General features: G+C 46.8%; 1 protein-coding gene across 4 annotated transcripts in view; it reads left to right on the top strand.

Moving 5' to 3' along the window:
* RORA (RAR related orphan receptor A) overlaps positions 1 to 22,216 on the top strand; it is a 326,075-nt gene that overhangs the window by 291,415 nt on the left and 12,444 nt on the right. For 3 of the 4 annotated variants that reach the window (XM_050309772.1, XM_050309771.1, XM_050309774.1), the window contains 7 exons: positions 5,139 to 5,224; positions 13,596 to 13,737; positions 15,297 to 15,692; positions 18,449 to 18,570; positions 19,715 to 19,847; positions 20,497 to 20,604; positions 21,968 to 22,078. In XM_050309772.1, the coding sequence (XP_050165729.1) occupies positions 5,139 to 5,224; positions 13,596 to 13,737; positions 15,297 to 15,692; positions 18,449 to 18,570; positions 19,715 to 19,847; positions 20,497 to 20,604; positions 21,968 to 22,078 (1,098 nt within the window). The remainder of the gene's footprint in view (positions 1 to 5,138; positions 5,225 to 13,595; positions 13,738 to 15,296; positions 15,693 to 18,448; positions 18,571 to 19,714; positions 19,848 to 20,496; positions 20,605 to 21,967; positions 22,079 to 22,216) is intronic. The other variant, XM_050309775.1, reaches the window with a different exon arrangement.

Genomic DNA, 22,216 nt, shown 5'->3' with positions numbered 1-22,216 from the left:
GAGCCCTCAGCTCAGCCAGCACTTGTGCTTGGCCTGGGATGCTTCCCCAAAAGCCGTGGAGCCCAGAAGGACCTGCAGTGCCCACAGGGGTTTTGAGGAATACAGACCAGTCTGGCAGACTCACCAGGATGTGCTTGAGTCCATCTTTGCTGAGTGAAAAAGGAAGGTGTGTGCCTGGAATTGCTCTGCCCTGGGAGCTGTGCCAGGGAACTCCTCAGTGGTGCCAGAGCACACAGGCAGTTGGGACCCCTTGTACCAGGGGGAGGGAGCACTTCCCACACAGGTTTGCCTTGCCAGAAAATGCTAATTTTCTTAATTCAGAAATAGTAAGAGACAGTCAGATTCACCTGACTTTCACCTTCTAAAAGTTAGGCTTGTAATTAAGGTATCATTAAATTCCTTCACTGTTGAGTGAAGAGGAGGCATCTCCACTCAGGGGTTCATTTTGCTTGTCTTGAATAAGATGAATCATGCCCTTTTTCCTTCTTGCTTTCTCTTTCTCCCTTCCTTTCCTTTTCTGTTTCTTTCCTTCTCCCTTCCTCAGCACTGTAGAAGCAGACAAGACAATTAACTTCAGTCAATCACCCAACTTTAAGACAGCTCAGGTCAGCGAGGTGAACCTCACCTAAAAGGCAGGAATGGGAACCAATGTTTGCTTCCACTGAAGAGCCCTTCCCAGGATACCAAATCTGAGCTTTCATACTTGTTGTGAATTGGGAAAAAAATGTTATTTGTGTGCATGTACAATTTTAAAATAACAGTGTAAAAGCAGGAAGAGGAACAGAAAAATCCTTTTTCTACCCCAAGACAATTAATTCCCTAGGAACAAACATTTCATTCAGACACATTAATGGGGGGGGAACTTCTGTCTTTGGAAAATAATTTTTTCTTTTGAAAAATGTGTTCTTTGGGGTGGGCTGGTAATGCCCTTTGCTGTGCTGAAGCTCAGTGTGTTTAAGTGACAGAAGTGGGGAGAAGGATGCCCTGTGCTGTACTTGGCTGCACAGCCCTGAACTGAGTCTGCCCAACAAGTTAGGAAGGAAGGAATTCAAGATGATGATGAGCTCGTGCAGAGCATTCCCTTACAAACACAGAATGGGATTTTCTTCCTTCTCTGCTGCTCAAACTGGACAAGGAATAAAGCTCATGGTGCAGGAATGAACAAAAAGGGAGGGGCTCCAAAAAGGCAGGGAAACTGTTCCAGGTATGGGGAACAGCCTCCCTGGAGCAGGAGGCAGTAAGGCATATTCTTCTGTTTCAGGGGCCAGGAAAAGATGTCATGCAGTGCTGTCTGGTGTCTGGTAGGCACATTCCCTGGATGAGGTGGAGGCAGTGTGTGATGAGGCACACCAGAGCTGCTGCAGACTGCTGCCATGTGCAGGCTGCATGGAGAAGAGCAGAGGTTCAGGGGCAAAACACTGGGGTCTTTTCCCTGCAGTACTTGGGCTCAAGCTCCTGTTGTGTCTGATTCTGAGCAGATGAGAGTCCACACTCCTCTATCCTGCTGTCAGAGAAGATCATCTGACCTTACAGAAGGAAAGGTGATAATTAGCTCCAAGTGAAGGCCCATAGGCTGAGAGGTGGCAGTGGGTGTCGGAGGCCCTTTCCTGTGGAGATGAGCTGGTTTGCCATCAGTCTGTAGGGATTGCTGCCCCCAGCCCTTGAGTGGCCCTTCCTCTCAGGAGCTGTTCCTGCAGCAGCCTGTTCCGTGCCTGCCGTGGGGCTCGGAGCCTGAGCTCGCAGTTGTTGCTCCTGCTGGTTTGTTTGGGTTTCTGTTCCTCCTCACTGCTGCCTTTGGCACAGGACAGCCTTGGAGTGTTCTGGAGCACTGTTATTTCGGGGTGTGAAAGAGTCTTAGGCCTTTAATCTGGGAATACAAACTACATCTGTCACCTGGGTATCTGTGGCGGTTTCTAAGCAACCGCAAGAGTTTATTTTTTTCTGCAATTCATATTTAAGAAATAATTTGCTCATGCATGAACCAGAATCAGCCTGAGCACCACCCCAGGAGACAGAAATTGTAAACTGTAATTTAGGCTAATTCTAGTCTAAAGCATGAATTAGAGTATTTTATGTAATCTTGAAAAATATACCATATAAATAAATGTAAGCACAGAACAGGTACAATTAATTTGAGCACAGTAGGAAGCTTTAAGTAACTCTGGGAATGTGAGAAACCAAGTCAGAACATATTCTTGACATGTAAAAATATTTCCCACCTGCCTTGTTTGCATAAGAACGAGGTTTTAGCAAGTACATATTTGCATGTCAAAGTTAAAAGTGGGGAAAATATTTTCACCCTTGTAAGAAAAAATGCATAATCTTGGCACAGGCAATTTGCATTTAGTGAGTTTAAAGTATCTTAAGTCCTTTCATGCTACATGGAAAGTGTATGAACGTGCCAGGGGTTCCATCTCAGTGAGTGCATTTGCAGAGGCCCCACGTGGAGCAGGAATTGATCTGATCTCTCTGCGTTCATCTGGACCACAATTGGCTGTGGCAGTGCCAGTGACTGCTGCTGCTGAGATCATCTGCTGGCCTGAGTCTGGCAGTGACACAGGAGCTCGGGGCTTTGAATGCTCTCTGCCTAATTGAAAGGAGGTACCTTGGAGATGTCAGTTTGGGGAAATCTGGAATTTTAAAACCGCACCTGATTTGGTGCCATTGCTCGTACAGAGCACGGTGGGCGAATGCTGGCACAGCTGGAGCCTGTGCCTCTGTGGGGATTCTCTTCTGCCAGTAAAGCACCCTGGAAAATGCATTTGGGACTAATTATGGCACCTTTCAGACTATTACTAACCTAGCTTTAGGCCATCACTTTGAAGGCATGGTACATTCCTTCAGAAACCCTCTGCAAATGTCCTGTTGCTTAAGAAACAGGGATTGCATGGACAGGCTTCATGGGTGATTTAACTAACGTGCTGGAGATTGTAGATAAACCAGATCCAATTATATCATACCTCTTCAAAATAAGGCAGTAATTATGACTATAAATGTGAAATGTAAAAAATACATTGCCATGGAGCTGTGGAGATAAGCCTTGTGAGTGCCCTGTCCAAGGAGCTGCACAAGGCTGCTGATTCACTGCAGCAGGCACAGAAATAATCCTGAGTTGGAAAGGCACCACTGGGATTTGGTGGAGCTATTCTGGAATTTGCCCACAGGATTGCTCTCTGAATTTGAGCTGCACATGGTACAGATTCGGAGTTCCAGTGGATTCCAGCCTGTTCCTCAGTTTGTGGATGTGAGGGGGCTGTGCCGCCCCTTGTGCTCCCAGCTTTGTTCCTAAACACATGATGCTCCAGTAATAATTTATGTAACACATTAATGAACCAGCATACACATTATTTTTCCTGTTTATTAGTTCACTTCCTGCTCTGTTGTGTTTAATGTGTTTGCTGAGAGCAAAGTGAAATCAAAACCGTTCTGGGGGAAGAAGTGTTTCCTTCCTTAAGTGTCCTGAGCAGACCTTTTGATTCAGGCTGTGGTTTTGTCACTGCAGGGATGGTGGGGGATTAAAGGTCAGGAATACAAAGGTATTTGCAGTGGAAGCAGGTGCAAGTGGTGTCCTGCTGTATGAAACATCCTGCAGGCTGCAGTGAACTGAGTGTAGTCCATGGCTGCTGGGCTCTGCTTTCCCCAGCAGACCATTGCAGCTGCTCTTGGGTTCCTGGGAGCAAAGAAGTCCCATTTGGGTGCTACTCAGCTGCCCCCATCCTTGCCCTGGGTGTCACCTGGAGAATTTTTGAAGGAGTATTTCAGCACAGTCAGTGCTGTGGTGCAAGTCTCGTGCTCTTCTGCTTTTTAGTTATCTCCTGGTTTGGGCCAGATCGTGAGCTGCAGTGGACTGGAGCACACAGGAGCACTGCAGGATGATTCTTATTTAATAAGAACCAGCCAGTGAGGGATTCAGTGGCATGTAAAATGCAGTGTTTTTAGGAGCAGACATGAATTTTTGAGAGCAGTGTGGAGTACAACTGCAGTTAAGCTGCTGCACTGTAAGGCAGTAGCATTAGATGGGATTTTACGTGTTGTCACAGCCTGGATAGCTGACCTGGATGAAATAGGAGCTCTCTTCACCAGGCAGGCAGCTGGTGAATGGATTTCAGTTCCTCAGGGAGGTGAACACGCTGGGCAATGTGTCACGGGCACAGCACGAGGTGTGTTTGTCCTGCTCACACCGACGGGTCAGGGCCCTGCTGAGCCTCATCCCCACACCCCTGCGGCACAGGGGGCTTTCCTGGGGGCTCCAGTTCCCTGCCTGGGGGGGTGTTTGTGAGCACACCCAGGCACGTGTAAATGTGCTGTCTGATAGGGTGAAGCGGTGCCTTAACACGGCCCTGTCCAAACAGACTTGCCAGTGAAATGCTGCAGCCAGGGCCCCAAAAGAGGGGTGTTCTGGGGGTACAGGAGTGCCCTCTTACACCTCCACACTCAGATGGGAAGGTGCTTGATTTAGAGATAGTCACACACTGAACTGAGTTCAGTAGGTGTGTTTCTGTGTATGAATTCCAGCACTGAAAGGAGGCTTTCAGACCTTACAGCTGTGCAGCATTTTCTGCAGTAAATGGACTCGAGTGCTCTGTGTTCTGTGGTAGATAACTCACAAATACCTGCTGATGGTTCCCTTTCTGGTCAGATACAAGAGTCAGGGATTTTTCATGCAAAATGCAGTTGTTCTTCACCCTGTTCCTCCCCTGAGGACTGGCCATGGGAGCTGGGTGGCCCCTCTGGGAAAAGTGGTGCATTTGATTCCAGGCAGGGCAAATTTAAAACTGCCTGCTATGATCTCACATGGATACGACTGGAAGAGACCTTTCTAGTGTCATCTTAGCTCTTTGGCCAAAATGTGAACTCTCCTACTCTTTTTGGCTTTGAAATGCTGATTCCAGCCTTCTTGTGGGTTCTTAAACACCTTCTCAAATGACCCATTTTAATAACCCAAAAGCTATTATATAACGAGCAGCCATAATTTAGTCCAAAGCTCTAGGGGATCCTTGCAGTTCAGCAATGAATAGTTAATGCAGTATAATGTTTAGCAGGTTATTAGTTTTCACTGTACAAATGCTGATCAGGGAATGCTTTTATAAGGTGTTTAAGAGAAAATGTAATTAACTGGTTGCGTGCTTCTGTTGCAGCTCAAATTGAAATTATTCCATGCAAGATCTGTGGAGACAAATCATCAGGAATCCATTATGGTGTCATTACATGTGAAGGCTGCAAGGTAAGCTTCTAAAATATTAAGTCTGAAAACAGCACTTAGCCTTTCAATAGTGATTATTTTCCTTCCTTTTTTTAAAGAGCAAGCATTGGGCCTAAGCAGGATCAGTGGATTCCATTTCAAAGAATATAAAACTGTTGGGGATTCTGAAGTACTGATTTTAAATAGTACATTTCCGTGACACACACACCTGCACTGCCACAGATTTCAGGACAATCCTCAGACTTCCAGAGTTGTGCTGTGTGTGCTGTAAACTGCCTTTCTCTGAGTCAGCAGAGCAGGTACAGGAGGATGATCTGCTTCAGGCAGAGCAGCAGGAGCCAGCTCGGTGGGTTCAGCCCAGGGGGAGTTGGGCTTTCCTGCCTCTCCCTCTCTGGTTTTGCTCTGTAAAGTGCTGTGAAGCTGTGCAGGAATAGGTGGGAGCTCTGTGCCCCTCGTTTTGGTTTGTGCTCAGCTGCAGTTACCAGTCCGTTCCCTTTGGCAGGAGATGGTGTTTCCACACTCAGGTCCTGCTGGAAGCAGTGCCTGTTCCTGCAGTGCAGGCGCTGCTGTGTGAGGTTTGGGCTCTGGGTTTTGTCCTGGAGCTGGACCCTTGGTAGCTGTAGTGAGCAAGGATTACACCAGCAGCATTTCTGTTCTGTTCAGTGTGTCTGTCACAAGCAGGAGTTAAACTGCACAGTGCCAGGTGAGAGTGGAGTGCAGCTGATCAGTCCTTCTGATACCAGTGCAGGATGGCAGCCCTGGCTTGGGGTGACACTGCACAGCCAGGCTCCTGCTTGCTGCTCTCTTCCTGTGGGTACATGTTGCAGTCCCCTGCTGGTAGGTTTTCTCCTGTTAATCTACACTTCAGGTGTGAGGAATTTATGGCAGTTTTTAGTCTGCTTTCCTGACATGGTTGATACCACCCCTCTTCCCTTCACATTGTAAAGACTCACATTCACATTGTAAAGATTTCTTCTGCGGTTTTCCAAAGGTTTTTGTGTTTTCAGTAACACATTCTCTGAGTCTCGTGGAAATATTGGTAAGAAGAAAGGAAAAAGAATAAATTTAAGGATCTTGGAATGATATGGGAAGAGCACCTTCTGCCCTTTCTGACTGGTGTTGCTATGGAAAATGCAAGAAATGCACTAAAAATGTATTGATGACAAAGTGGTGAGTTTTTGCAGGTTTGTGTGGCTGAGCAGACTTTATCAAATATCAGCTGAGGGAAGTGGCAGATGTTTGCAGGGAGAGTTCTGCTGTGGGACTGTCTTGTCAAAGGAGATCCAGTTATGTCCAAGGTCCGAGATCTCTTTAATGCTTAGATGGTCTGGGACGTGGATAAGTGAGGGGCTGCCTGGAGACCCCTGGCACACATCCTGGCACACAGACAGGCTGGGGAGGTGCTCGTGGGCCTTCTCCACACGGCTGTTGTGGGGCAGGAGGGGAGCAGCCCCAGTGCTCACACTCCCCTGGGCACTGCAGGTGAGCCAGGGCTGCCCACGGAGCGTTCCTCCCTTGGAGTGGCTGCTTTTCCAGAGTAAATGCAGATGGGAGTTATGAGCAGAAGGGCCCTTTGTGCACCCCCAGCAGTCAGAACTCCAGATGTCTGCCTGATAGTGAGGAATGTGTGTGCAGCTCCTTACGTGTCAGAACAAAGGCTCTTCCTTTGCTGTATAAACTGCAGGGCTGAGGATCCACTGGCACGGTCAGCTGGGGGGAAGGGCAGAGGGCAGGGCAAGCAGGCAGGTGTGCTGAGCACACTGAAACACGTTTGAACCTCAGGGCACAGCGTGCTAAGGAAAACAGTGGCCCTGTGGATGAGTTTGGCATTTTGTCCCTCTCTTGGAAGAGCACGATAAAGTTTTACAGGCATACAGATTCAGGCAGAATTTAAAAGTCAACGAATATCAACTTAGTTAACTGAGTTTGTTTCCTCTCAGGAGAGAAATAACTCACAGCTCACTCTTCCTAGTGCCAGAGCCCAGATGACCTGCAGGTAGTGACAGACAGGCAGTGCTGGTGGGCACAAGTCACAGCAAGAGCTGAAATGATGGTGACCCAAAGGGCACTGAAATGCCCTGCTGTGGCAAATGGATTCTGTTTGTGCTACGCTTTCCACAGTAATGTCAACAAAGTCTCACCCAGCAGAACTATTTTGGCTGGTGAAAAGGTTGGCATAGCTTGGCTTCTGCCAGAGGAGCCAGGTGTGTGTAGGAATGGTTTTTTTCCCAGCTTTTCTGTGGCTGTGATGCTGCAGGTTGGAGCATGCTTGCATTGCTGCTCACGTCCTGCTAAACCCTCCTTGGGAACGAGGGCTTGCTGGGAAGACCCAGCTCCAGTGCTGTGCTCTGGCTGGAGCCAGCAGTCCCAGGCACTCGGGGTCCTGCCATCCTGTGGATCTGGGGGCAGGAGCAGGGCCTGAGCTGGCAGCAGGGAGCAGATGTGCTGCTGCCCTCTGCAACCTGCCTGTCGGGAGGGACCTACAGGCAGCAACAGCAGCAGCAAAGCAGGGCGTTCTCATCTCCTACTGATTGTCCCTCCAGTTTGGTGTGAACTTCGATGTTACTCAGTAGTAACATGAACTGAAATGTTACTGTGCAAATACTAATAACCACCAGAAATACAATTTATTTAAAACCCGAAGGGAAGTTTTAGTTGCAGAGACATACGTGGCAGTTCTAATGTGTATCCTGTGTGGAATCACAGACCAGCTCAGGGCAAATGGACTGTTGCTGATCGTGTTGCTCTTCTGCAGGTCAGCAACCCTTGCATTTCAGAGTTGAAGGTTTCCTGACCGTTTTGGTTTTTGTTATATTGCATTTCACATGACTAGAACTGAAGGTTTGTGATGAAACCCATTAGTGTTTTTCGAGAAGTTTTCGTTTCCTCCCCTGCTGTGATGTTGCTGACAGTTTTTATGAAGTTAGTGGCAGTGTTTTCACAAGCACCATTGAGTGCTCCTAACCCATCAGCCTATTTAGCTGAATTTGAATATGCCTTTAAAAAGATAAAATTAACACCTCTCCTTCCCACAAGTGAAAAATTAATTTTTTTAGCTGGGCTGTGTTTTACACTTTATCCAGGAGGGCTCCTGTGGCTTATTAGAGATGAAAATACCTTTTAAAAGAGAGGGTTCTTTTTCTCTCTGACCATTGCTGATATCCAGTATACAACATATAATGGGGGGAAAAGGAAGATGAGATGATTAATCACATAAGGATTTCACTCAGGAGCATGGATGAGGAATGACAAAGACTGTGCCACAGCTCAGCAAGTAGAAGTCTGTTGTGCTGTGTGAGAGTGGGAATACTCTGTTGTAGGAGCACTACTGGAAAAGCTGGCATCTGCATGGAGCCCCTCCTCAGCCAGGAGCTGTGGGAACCCCTTCCCAACCTGTGTCTGTAGGAGGGACCGTGCTGGGAGAGGAGAGTGGTTGGTACACGCATCCCTGCTCTTTACTCATAGCTGAAAGTGGAATCCAGTTCCAGGCTGTCAGAAAACACCTGAATGTTTCAAGGGGCATAGCAAGGAATTCAGTTTGAAATGAAGTTTGTTAATGACCTGTGTAATTTAACTTGATTCCCAGATGCAGTTTCCTGCCTGTGCAGTCAGCAGGGTCGGTTCATGCCCAGCTGCCCCACGAGTGCCTTGTGGGATCGCTCCCTTTACCTGACTCTGCACAGCTGGTCTGGCAGAGCCACCCCAGGGCACTGCTGGGCTCTTCTGCTCTCACAGGTTCAGCAGTGCTGGCTTTCATCTCTTGTGTCTTTTAAGACCAAAGATGACCTTGTCCAGTGTAACTGCAAAGAACATCTGGGTTCATTACTGCAGGAAACAAGACCCGGTGTGCTGTCCCTGCCCTTACTGCATTACCTTTGTTTGTTGATAAACACAAGCTCACTCCTGTCTTTATTACCCGTGTAAAACTGAACATTTTTGCTCTGTTAACAGGGGCACTGTAACTTTATTATCAAGTATTTTATTAACGTAGTTTAGTAGACAATATTGTCACAGTGCCCTCCTCCTTTACAAGTAAAATATTTGCTCATTTTTGTAAAGGGTTAAAAATCCCATTTGAATGCTGGCCTGTCTGTCGTATCACTGCATTTTTGTGATGTTCCTTTGAAGAAAATCTGTGGTGGTTTGCTTTGGAAAACAGTAAAAGAATGACTCCCCCCCCAACTAATTGTTAATTGCTCAGAATATTGCAAAACTTAATGATACGTGGAAGTCTTTAAGTATTAGCCATAAATCATGGGATTATGAATAAGCCTTTGTTGTCACAGGCTCACACACAGTCATTCCAAGCCCTGTGCCATTAGGATGCAGCAAGGCAGCTGTCAGCTGTTTTCTTGTAATTAAACAGCCAATGAGCAGCTAATTAAGACATATGTGTATACAGAAGTGGAAGTGGGTATGTTAATGAACTGTAGGAATCAATTCATTAAATGAAAATTTGTCAAAAGACCAAACATGAGCTCAGCGTTGCAGCCCGAGCCGGTGGAGGAGCCGGGCTGTGCTCTGGGACACGGCAGGCACGGCTGGGTGAGGAGCAGCTCAGACACCCCCGGCTCCCTGCCGAGCCTCCAGCACCCAGCTCACCCAAACTATTAATAGACTCTGCAAAAACTGCTATTTACATTTCAAAGGTCCTTTCTAACGAGTTGTTATTCAAACTGACTCGCAGATGAAAAGTTCTTGCGCCCTTTTTCCCCCCCAAACCTGATTTCTTGGCAGCCTATGAAAACCCATAGATTGTTTGAGTATAAATAGGAGTCTGAAACGCAGAGACGAGGCCGGGGCTCACAATCTGCTCTGCTCTTGCTCTGGCAGCACGGCCGTGCATCTGCACATAGAGGGCTGTGCAGAGCTGCAGTGGAGTAGGATCTGTGTGCAGGCACAGAGAGGGGCTGTGCAGAGCTGCAGTGGAGCAGGGTCTGTGTGCAGGCACAGAGAGGGCCTTGCAGAGCTGCAGTGGAGCAGGATCTGTGTGCAGGCACAGAGAGGGGCGTGCAGAGCTGCAGTGGAGCAGGATCTGTGTGCAGGCACAGAGAGGGGCTGTGCAGAGCAGAGCTGCAGTGGAGCAGGGTCTGTGTGCAGGCACAGAGAGGGGCTGTGCAGAGCAGAGCTGCAGTGGAGTGGGATCTGTGTGCAGGCACAGAGAGGGGCTGTGCAGAGCTGCAGTGGAGCAGGATCTGTGTGCAGGCACAGAGAGGGCCTTGCAGAGCTGCAGTGGAGCAGGATCTGTGCGCAGGGGCTCTGAGTGCCCGTCAGTGCCGGGGTGTCCAGCAGCAGCAGCAGGCTCCTGGCACTGGAGCTGCTCCTGTGGGGCGTGAGGGGCTGTGAACACCCCTGCCATTACAGGCCTTGCACAGCGCTGGTGCCTGCACGTGCACCCAGCGTGCATCCACCTCCTCTTCCTGCGGGCACTCACAGCCAGCTCCCGGCCTCGGCCTCGGGCAGGAGTGAGGCTGGAACAGCCCAACACGCCTCTCCTCCTCTGCTTTTAATGAAGGGCTAAAAACAACCTGCAAAGAAACTGTATTTACTCCTGTCTTAGGGGCTTCCCCCGGGTCTTACTGTGATTGTGAGAGCGCAAGGACCACCAAAAGCTTGGAAAACTCACAAGGGAAGGACAGCAATGTAGAAGAACTCTGAGAGCACAAACCCCTCGGTTGACCTTCATTGTAAATTCACTCCCAAATCTCAGATACATGTGTTTCTGTGCTCTGGACAAGTTTAGATTAGTTTCTGAAGTTTGTGGCAAGGTGGTTTTTTTGTTTCTTTAGCTCCTGCTGATCTTTTCATGGGGTTTGTTTTTAAAAGCACTTACTGTATCCCTGGTTTGTAAAGTGCAAGTGCTTTTAAAGGCCCCGGTTTCAGGCAGTTCTGCTGTACTGAAAATTTAGCTTGAAGCTGTAACTTAGTTGATACATGGTACACTAAAATGTATTGAGCAGCTGTGTCTCTAGGGAAAATCTGCAAAAGGAAAAAGCCCAGTATTTTCTCCATTATAATACTAAAAATAATCCTCAGTTTGACAAGACTATTCTTAATAAAGAGAAATATGCCACACTGGCAGCTCAGACTCAGTATGTACCTCAGCTCAAGGAGAACGCAGATCCTGGAGGTGACTGGGACACGTTGATTAAGCTGACTCCCAGGAGCTCGGTGGTGGCAGAAGAGTTCATGCAGTTCCTCTCTGTGTGTAATTCAGTGCAACTGGAAAGGTGTTTGTTGAACTGAAATTTTGGGGGGCTGATGCAGAGCCTCGATCAGCCAGCCACGGGCCAGTGCAGTCCCTGGGGCTGTTCTCTGGTGGATGGTGCTGCTCTTGCCTGTGGACCTGCACTGCAGGGACAGTGCCCGTGAAGGTGCTCTCAGAACTGAAGTGGAGCTCTCTGGCCTAAGAGTTCCTCCAGAGGGATCAGTTGTGATGTTGGAGTGGTAGAAATTTCCATGGTATTTCAGGTTCTCTTTAGGATGAAATGCACTCAATTGGAGCTCAATATGTGCAGTACAATCATCTCACTATTGACAAACCTGGGAAAACAGCTGAAAGTTAATCAAACAGAAACAAAGAGCAGCATAAAGGGGTGAGAAATAACGTACAGGAGAACAGGATTGAAGACAGCACCAAGAATTTCCTTCTTTTTTTTTATACCCCATGTTTCCCCAGTAAAGCTTTCATGAAAGGGGCCTGCTGGACCCAGACTGGTGCCCTCCTCTTAAGATGAAGCAGGGGCTTTGTCTCAGTGTTTTCCCATGTCTCTGTCTGCAGGCAGTTTGTTAGGAAGTCTCTCCCTTCAGACTTGCCATGCAGAAGCCCTTTCCCTTGTTTGTCTCCCCCGGTGTCTGGACAGAGTGTGCTGTGCCGAGGGACTCCAGCCTGCAGCCCTCGAGTAAACAAAACATTGGGAAAAGTCCAGCTTTAATTAAAAGGTGCCCAGCCTTGCCGAGGAACTATTTTCTTTGCAGCACTGTTAATTAATCCATTATGTGGCAACGTAAAACTGAAATAGTGTGCTCGCTGATCTCAAGTGCCTCTTCAGAATGACTCCATCTTCACAGAATCCTTGTGAAGTAGTTCTTACACACACAGCAGCTCGTGTTTGGGCAGTCTGTGGCTGAAGGATGGCCTGGAGTTCAGAGCGGCAGTGGTGTAGCGGGTGGTGACACGCACCGCTCCCGGGTGAGGCAGCAAAGCTGTGTGGAGCCTCCCAGCACTGCCCTCCCTTGGGCACGGGGTTACTCAGCAAAGACATCCTCCAGAAAACGTGGGTTAGCCTTCCCCCTCCCTAAGAGTGTAAACCCTGCCCCCAGTTTAGCAGAACCTCAGCTGGCAGCATCAGAGTGACTCACAAAGGAGCAGCGATGGGGTGGCTGGGGCAGGGACTCTGTGCTGGCACTGCTGGGGCACCTCCAGTGCTGGGGCAGTTCTGAGCCCCTCACAACGAAGGCACTGCGGGGCTGGAGCGTGTGCAGGGAAGAGAACGGAGCTGGGAAGGGGCTGGAGCAGCTGAGGGAGCTGGGGGGGCTCAGCCTGGAGAAAAAGAGGCTCGGGGGGACCTTCTGGCTCTGCAACTCCCTGACAGGAGGGGGGAGCCGGGGGAGGTCGGGCTCTGCTCCCAGGCAGCCGACAAGAAAAGGGCGTCTGGTTGTGGCAGGAGAAGTTTAGGTGAAACTTCTTCACTGAAAGGGTGGTCGGGCTTTGGAGCAGGCTATCCAAGGAAATGGTGGAATCATTATCCCTGGAAGTGCTGGAAAAGGCATGTGGATGTGGCCCTTGGGGTTTAGGGGCAAGTCGTGCTGGGATAACGGTTGGGCTCGATGGTCTTGGAGGTCTTTTCCAACCTTAATGATTCTGTGAGTATATAAAATTCCTTTAAGAAGTTGTTCTTTGTGGGAGACAGTGCTCAGCATCGTGCTGAGTATTTTTAAACACGTACATACATGGGTGAGGCTGAACGTCAGAGCCTGCCACTGCAGAGAGCAGAACAGGGGAGCAGCTGCTGAATCCTCCCTGTTTTGGAGATCTCTGCAGACCCAGGAAAGATAGGAAATCAAGGCAATCTAGGTCTATAATTAGTTTTATCTCCTTTGGAAAGAACTGGTGTGCCATATGTAATACAGGATCTGTAAAATCAGTGAATAAACCTGCATTTCCTTTACATGTTGTAACACTTTTTTACGAACTGTTCCTTGCTAGTTACTGTTTTTTGTTTGTTTCTAGGAGAGAAAAAAAACCCCACCAACAAAACCCTCTTAAGTTCCTTTAGTTGACTCTAGAGCCCCTGAACTTCATGTTCTGTTAGGTACGCTGCCTTTCAGAGTCTCTCTCTGCTGCACCAGTTAACAGCTTCTTGACTTGTGTTTTGCACTCGCACGGCAGGGCTTTTTCAGGAGGAGTCAGCAGAGCAATGCCACGTACTCCTGTCCCCGGCAGAAGAACTGTCTGATCGACCGCACCAGCCGCAACCGCTGCCAGCACTGCCGGCTGCAGAAATGCCTTGCTGTGGGGATGTCTCGGGATGGTAAGCTCTGCTCACACGGCCTGGCTGCTCTGAGGGAGGGCTCAGCTCAAACCCACGGCATTTACAGGCTACTTGTGCCTTGGGCTGATGCTTGAGGACATCAGGTGTTTTTAGATGTTGCTGTGTGTTTTTCTGTGTTACACGTTGTATGTTTTTGCATTTTATACGTAAATACCAGGGCATGGATGAAGTTCTTGGATTTATTTTTTTTCCTACTCATCTGTTACAGTTCCCAGTTAAGAGCTTTGTATATGGTCACTTCTTGAAGATGCAGATTTTTAGTCTGATGTTAATACTTTATTCCAGCTAAGTGACCTACTGTGGTTGCAAGTTAACGCTGCCTGGGTGCAGGTCAAAACTGTTTCCCAATGTCAAGAGAAGTTGAATTGTATATAATGAATAATGAAAAAAAAATGCAAAGAGAAAAATAATGCAGTGTTTTTTCAAAGGTAGAACTCTGAAGAAAATCTGTTCCAGTGCTGTGAATGCTGAGCTCAGAATTGCAGCTGGAGTAGTGAGGAAAGGCTGGCTCTGTAAGACGGACACTTGTGTAATTCAGTTAGAATTGGCTTTGCAGCTGGTACTTGCACTCCTGCCCTTCAGGTGGGAGCTGCCACCACTTACCCAATCTGAAGATCAGTCACTCTTCTCCCCTGCCAGGGTGACAGCAGTGCTCTGTGTTCTACAAACACACACACGTTACTCTGGGTACATGAGGCCCCACTGAAGAGACTGTTTCCAGATTACATTTACTTCTTGAATTACATTGTCTTCATTTTTTTATTGGGCACGAGACTGAAAGCCTGCAACAACTGATCATGTAATGACTGGTTCCTCCAACAAGTTTGCTTTCCTGTAGAAAAGCAGAAGGCAGTATTCACCTTTCTAAAGGACAGGGCTTTTACAGCTGACACAGGTCCCTGAAATCACATCTCCTGAGGAATTCCCTGGATGCTGCAAACCAGCTGCTGCTGACTGACAGCTCATACCTCTCAAAGCAGTAGTAATTTGTGTGTGCACGTGTGTACATACACACACACAGGTTTAACAGTTGCTCACCTAGTAACACTTGTGCTTGTCACAGCGGTGCTGGAGGCAGGCGTGGTGATTCCTCCCACGTGCTTTAGTCCCAATCCCAGTAAAGCTTGTTATTGACACACTGTGAGAGATACCCCACGTGTTGGCACCTATTTTTAAGTTCACTCTGTGGTGTGAATGTGCAGCTGGCAGGAATTGGACAGTTCATCCTGGGCCAGCACGTTCTGTTTTAACTTCTGCTTTTCTAGGTAGGACTTGAATGCTGAAGAGATGCATCTGTCAACTTTGTTGGACGTACAGGAGAAAATCTTCTCGGTACAGAAGTGGGAAGTTGATGAATTAAGCTAAACCAGAGACTCCTAATGGTCCATTTCAGTTGCACGTTAGGAGGGCGTTTTAAAGAGCAGGGGCTGCAGCTGGGTCCCTGTGGCCGGTGTGGGGTTGCTGTGGTGTTTGAACCTGCAGCCCGTGGGCAGCCAGCAGTGGGTGTGTGGAAGGTAACGCCGTCTTCTGTGTTCCAGCTGTAAAGTTCGGCCGAATGTCCAAAAAGCAGCGGGACAGCCTGTACGCCGAGGTGCAGAAACACCGACTGCAGCAGCAGCAGCGCGACCACCAGCAGCAGCCGGGAGAGGCAGAGCCGCTCACCCCCACTTACAATATCACCACCAACGGGCTCACAGAGCTGCACGACGACCTCAGTAATTACATTGATGGGCATACCCCTGAAGGTAGCAAAGCAGACTCTGCAGTTAGCAGCTTCTACTTAGACATACAGCCTTCTCCAGATCAGTCGGGTCTTGATATTAATGGAATCAAACCAGAACCAATATGTGACTACACACCAGCATCGGGCTTCTTCCCTTATTGTTCTTTTACAAATGGGGAGACCTCTCCAACTGTGTCCATGGCAGAATTAGGTAATGAGAGAGAAAAGCTTCCATTCTAATTGTCTTAACAGTACCCTTTGGATTAAAGTGCCACATTTAGCCAGGTGACAGTGAGAATGCTGCTTCAGTAGCGCTGGGAGCATGTGTGGGCATCCTGCTGTGACGTGCACAGTGTCCTCATCTCGGGGTACACAGTGAACAACTTACCTGGCTGCATTAAAACTCCAGGGGCCTGGGGTTGATCAGCTCTAGGAGTGTTGCTTTTGCTTTCAAATCCTTGCAATAGAACCCTTTGAATACTGATTAAGGAGCTAATTTGTAGTGCTGAGCAAACAGACAGCGTATGGGTTTTTTTGTAGATTATTTTTTAACATTTTATCTCCTTTTTCATTACCTCAGTAGTCTTACTTCTGACAAAAAGTGATGAGGCTGATTTTGCTCTGCTCTTTACCTGGGAAATATGAAACCAAAGCACCAGACTAATCTGAGGGCACTTCTCCTTGCCACTGGTCGAAGAGAATCTGGCCCCAGATACTGAAGAAAATTTTTGAATGTAGCTAATTTTGATAAGTTCTCCAAAAGCCTTATAACAAACACATTAATTAGCATGTTCTACTTTAAACTCTTGCCTGAATGATTACAGTTCCACAACTGTGCCTTGTCAACAGCTGAGACTGGAGTTAGAACCTGCTGTGTGAACAGGTTATAAACAAAGAGGAACAGGACATGAGAGAAGTGGTCTCACAATTCTATTACTTCTATAAGCAGTCAGGTGTTTAAAACTGATTTTGCTTGCTTAAGCAACATTTTTGCTAATTATTTTAGTTATAAAACCCTAAAAAAAATAGTTTGAAAAAATCAGGTATTTCACATTAAAATGTTGTGTGGTTTATGTTCTTTTGAGAAGTTTTGCAGAGAGGAAGGCACAGCAAGGCTTACTTTGCAATGTCCTTATGTTGCAGAATGCTGTTGTCTGCAATACAATTGGTCCTGACAGCCCAAATACTACATCTGGCTTGAGTTCAAATAACTTTGGATAGGTAAAGATGAGCAGAAAAGGGCAGGTTAAAGGCAATGCTACCAGCTTTGTGTCAGTCAAATGGTTGCTAATTTTCTCGTGGAAGTTATTAAAAAGACTTACTTACATTAAACCCACAAAAAAAAGAAAGGGCTCTTCCTTTGCAGGCCAGGTTGTGAGTTTGGAACTGGCCTACAATGGGTTTGTCATGTTGCTTCCCTTTATTTACATTTAAAGGCTGCCCAGCGTGATTTGGGTGCCCAGCACTGACATTACTGACCAATGTTTGAAGAATGTTTGTCTGCCAGAGCAGGGTTTCAGTTTAGGAAGGTGTGGCAGTTCAGTGCAAGTATTTAGGTGTGTGCTGCAATACAGCCCAGAAGGGAGGCCGAGGCTTGGGAGTTCCATGGGAATAGTTCAGCTCCTGTGTCCTGCCAGGGCACGGGGGCTCTGCTGCCAGGGGCTGCTGCCCAGGACAAATGGTTGAGCTGCACACTTGTAAGAAAAAAGCAATTGTGCTGAAATACATCAAAGCTGTGATGACAAACCAAGGCTAAATTACCTTGTGTTCTGCCTTACTGATTGCTCAGGTAACACATGTAATCTGATTTTACCTCACCTGTCTTCAAAGAGGTCGTCTCTTACTTCCAACTACTCATGTATGAAGGATGGTGCTAAACAGACTGCTTGTCCAGCAGTTGTTTGTGAAGGACTGGGTTGGGTCACTGTCAAACAGAGCCCATTTCACAGATCCAGTGCTCCAGTCCCCCAGATCCCCCATGCTGTTATTGCCCACCATTCCTGGTGGGTTTAAGCCCTCCTTTTCAGTGGCCTAAGGGGCAGAATTGTGTGAGATAAGTCACAACACTGCCTGTCTCGAGCTCAAACAGCACATCAGGCCCGTGTGAAGAGCCAGGGTAGCAAAGAGAAAGGCAAAGTGGAATTCAGGTGTCTAAATCCCATTCAAGCTTTTGAAGGGGTTCCTGGAGGTTTATGGAACCAGGTTTTATTAATAAATGTAAATCTGCCATATAGTTCTTTTAATCAAGTATAGCAGCAGAAAATATTTTATTTGGAATGAAAACATTGTATGGAAATTTTAAATCGTGCAGTTAACTAAGCCTCTCTAAAGGTGAAGAAAAACCCTTAGTGATTTTTTAGTGAATTATCTTAATCATCTGGATTTTCAAATAGATATATTTTTCATATAATATATAGATTATAGTAGTAATAAGTATATTACATAACAATATAATAGAAGTAATTATAATAAATATGTACTATTTAATATACTAGATTTGAATATAATATTTGTTAATGATAGGAGAACAGGAAAAATGGCACTCACTGGCAGCCTGATGGGATTGAGGGTGTGACTGGCGGGGCAGGCCGGGCAGCTGCAGTGAAGGCAGCGGGGCTCAGCAGGGCTCAGCAGGGCACAGCAGGGCTCAGCAGGGCACAGCAGGGCACAGCAGGGCTCAGCAGGGCTCAGCAGGGCAGTTGTCACAGCTGCGGTGGTGCTGGGGGGTCCCGGTTCGGCCAAGCCCGCCCTGCTGTTGCGGGTGTGGATGTGGCGGTTCCCCTGCTGGCACCGCGTGTGCCGCGCGTCCTCTGGCGGCGGCCCCGGGCAGGCTGTGCGGGTTGGACGCTCTGCTGGGGCCGCAGCCCAGGGAACCCCAGGTACGGCGGCTGCAGTTTGTTATTTGCTCACGTCTGAAGCCACAGCTTTGCATTTCTAATGCGGGTCGCGCTCTGCTCCTTCCTTTAGAACATCTTGCACAGAATATTTCCAAGTCACACATGGAAACTTGCCAGTACTTGAGAGAGGAGTTGCAGCAGATAACATGGCAAACTTTTCTGCAGGAAGAGATCGAGAACTACCAGAACAAGGTATGAAAGCTCGCCAGGCCGTGGCACGGGGTTCTTTCAAGCATGGTGTTTCCGTAACACACTGCAAAATTCACTTCTTCACTGCTTTCTCTTTACTAGCAGGAATGTACGTTTCTGTGTGTTTTAAAAATGTGCTGGAATCAAAAGCAGCAAGATGGTCAGGAGATCCTTTGCATTTGTGATTTGTACAGGTATAGGAAAAGGCAAAGCCATTCTCCTAAGATCTGTGATAAAGGATAGGAAATCATAGGAATTTTTTCAATCCTAGATGGCATGTTATTTTTTTCTCTTAATTTTCAACCTCCTGGATCAACAACAGCACAAGCTGAAGCCACCAAGTGTTTATATTTTACATGGTGTGTTTTGTTTTGAGTTGATAAACACCAAACTCATTCATCCTCCAGTTGTCCCTCAGTGTCTGGGTTTTCCCTGTGGAATGGCAGCACATTGTCCATGGTGCTGCCACCCCACTGGGGTACAGTAAGATCTGGTCAGTGTTTGCAGTTCCAACGTGCCTTCCATCCACAAACTGCTGCCATTGGCTACTTGTGGAAAACTGTCCTGGGAAGCACTGCTAAGATACCTGTGCTTTGAACGTGTTTTTCATTTCCACAGAAAAATATTTAACCTGTAAGAATATCCTGTTTTCTACAATTAGGTAATTTCATTCTGCATTATTATCAACATATGACAAACTCTCCACTTACACACTTTCTTTATGTCATTCACAAGATGATCTTCATATACAATCATCTTTCTATGTGTCCTTCTGAAGATGAGCGAGGCAGATAATTTACATCCAGTACAAAACACAGAAACTGTGATTATTCTCTGCTTTTGATGCAGTGAATAAAATTGCTGCTGAAGTGACCAGAACCGTTACTTTGACATTTTTGGCTGTATATGGAATAAAAATACTCCAACCTGGATCTCTTCTGGCATGACTTGAAGAAGTCTTCCATGTTTGCATTGTCACTGCACACGAGGCTTTGGTTGGAGGTCAATTCCCCATTTTATCAGCAGACTGGAGCCAGGAGTGCTGGGGACAGTTCACTCCAGGCGTTTTTTGACTCAGTTTTCCTCGATGCCAAAGAGCTTTGCCAGCCCTGGTCAGTAATTTGTGCATCTCTCTTCTCTCCCACAGCAGAGGGAGGTGATGTGGCAGTTGTGCGCAGTCAAAATCACAGAAGCTATTCAGTACGTAGTGGAATTTGCCAAGCGCATTGATGGCTTTATGGAACTGTGTCAAAACGATCAAATTGTGCTGTTAAAAGCAGGTATGTGGGTCAGTTTTAAGGTCTGCTTCTGTTAGTTCAGTGGAGGAAGGTGTTACTTGTATATAGTGATTGCAAATGCAAATATTCATATGTAGTACAGTGATAATTTAAAATAGCATAGAGGGAAAACCTTACAAACTGTCTCAGCAGTGACATCATTGTAGTTACTCTGGATAGGAGGAGTTCCATTCTATTACTGAGCTTGCAATGTGAACAACGAGACTTTGTAAAGATGGAAAAGCTGGGTTCAGATTTTTTTATTTTGGATTACTAATAGTGAATTCCATATTTCAAGGTAAAAATCCAGATTGTTCTCTGCAAGAGATTGTAGAAGTAAGGCAGTTTACAAATACTGGACCAAGTTGTCAAAGCTTTGTAAATGAGTTGCTTTGACTTCAGAGACTTCATTACTCTGAAAAGAATTATTAGAGTTTATTAGCAATGACTAAGTTGCTTTAGCAAAAACTTCTGCAGGGGTTTATGGGAATTCTTTTAACTCCAGTAGCAAAGCAGGCTGTGCTCTGTTACACCACAGGAACCTCTTACCCTGCTCGATAGATGATGAAAGCAGAGCATTATTTTTAAACCCTCGCTCTTTGCAGCTGAAGTCTCGATTTTCAGAGTCAAACATCCACTGTTTCTGTTTTAGGGTCTTTAGAGGTTGTGTTCATCAGAATGTGCCGTGCCTTTGACTCTCAGAACAACACAGTCTACTTTGATGGCAAGTATGCTAGCCCAGAGGTTTTCAAGTCCTTAGGTAAGGAAATGTCAAGTGTTGTGCCTTAAAAAAAAAAGGAATAAAAATAATAAGGTGGAAAAGCAAGGGAAAAGAGCTGCTTTGAAAAAAATCAGGCTATAGTATTGAAATAAAAGAGCTGCAAAGCTCTAACTGCTTGTTTTGTAAGCAGTCATGCTGGCTCTGTTTGAGGCCAGGCTGATTGCAGGAGTTCAAACAGCTTCACTCTGTGCAGTAAAGGATTGATGGTGTTCAAATTCAACATTTGGATGAGGGTAGAGCAGTTTGCACTCACTTGTTGAGAGCAGAAGCCCAGATTTCATATTTAGTGTAACACTTTGTATATCCTGTTGGGAAAGGCAGCAGATTTTAAGGAAACTTTGCATATTCTGACGTTACTGCTTTGAAGACGTTAATGGTGTCTTATTACGGGCCAAGTCCAGTTATTTGCAGGTAAAACACTGTAAATCAATTTTTTTATTAAACCACAGTTCATAATTTTGAATTTTTTTCCTGTATATTCTTTCTAATTTTAAAGCGATGTATTTCACTGAGTGTAGATTTGGGCTGTTTTGGAGGGCAGTGGAAACACCTCAGTGGAGAATGAATGCTGTACCATCACTGAAGTGTTCTCTGCCTTCCTAAAACCCCTCGAGGTACAAGGTCAGAGTGCAAACAGTTCTGGGCTCCAGGGAAACACAGTTTGCTCTGTTTGCAGCTGTATGCAGAGGTTTAGGCTGGGTGGGGTGAGGTGTGCAGAGCAAAGCCCCCTTCCCTCAGGCTGGGAGGGCTCCACTCGTGCCAGCCCGTACCTGCATGTGTGGCAGCAGCAGTGACCTGGCTGACACTGTGTGGGCAGGAGGAGGGAGGGAAGGAGACACAGTTCCTCTGCTGCATGACAAGTGTTCAGACCTTGGCTTCCCCCTCTGCTCTGCATGTTCCTGTGTGCCTCTCTGTTCCCCCACTCCGTGTGCTCAAGTCCTGAAGCCAGCACTTTGTAAGGCCACATTTCCAGCCTCCTGTCCACACTGACACGAGAAAGCTCCATGTAGAACAGAACCAAAGCTAAACCAGTTTTGAGCTTGAAAATAAATGGCTTGAGATTCATGCATATTTGCCCCCCAAGAACCAAATGTAGCAAAGATCCAACGTGCAAAAGCTTCCAAACACTGGCTGTGGGAGCTGGGGACCTGTGGGAATGGGGTAATAAGCTCAAGGATGAGTGAGATCCCACTACCATCACTTCATAGTCCCTAAGGGGAAGACCATTCACCTGTGAAGTATTTTATATCTATTTCTCATCTGCATCAGAATAAATCAATAACTTTTTGGCTCTGAAGTAGTTTTAAACAAGGTGACATGAGCTGTGCCTTCTTTTTGGCAGGTTGTGAAGACTTCATTAGTTTTGTGTTTGAATTTGGAAAAAGTTTATGTTCTATGCACCTGACAGAAGATGAAATAGCTTTGTTTTCTGCGTTTGTTTTAATGTCAGCAGGTAAGAGATGAAGCTTTCCTCTGGCTTTGTTTGGGTAGAGGTCGTTTTTATTTTGACGTCTTTTTAATGGTAACATTAAGACTCCCAGGTAGTGTGGAAATGTCACATCTTTTGGAGTGTCTCCTTCACCAAAAGTTT

The sequence above is a fragment of the Myiozetetes cayanensis genome, unplaced genomic scaffold (assembly GCF_022539395.1).
Source record: "Myiozetetes cayanensis isolate MyiCay16 unplaced genomic scaffold, myiCay2020 scf14, whole genome shotgun sequence".
Taxonomy (NCBI): domain Eukaryota; kingdom Metazoa; phylum Chordata; class Aves; order Passeriformes; family Tyrannidae; genus Myiozetetes; species Myiozetetes cayanensis.
This window is presented reverse-complemented; position numbering and strand designations above follow the sequence as displayed.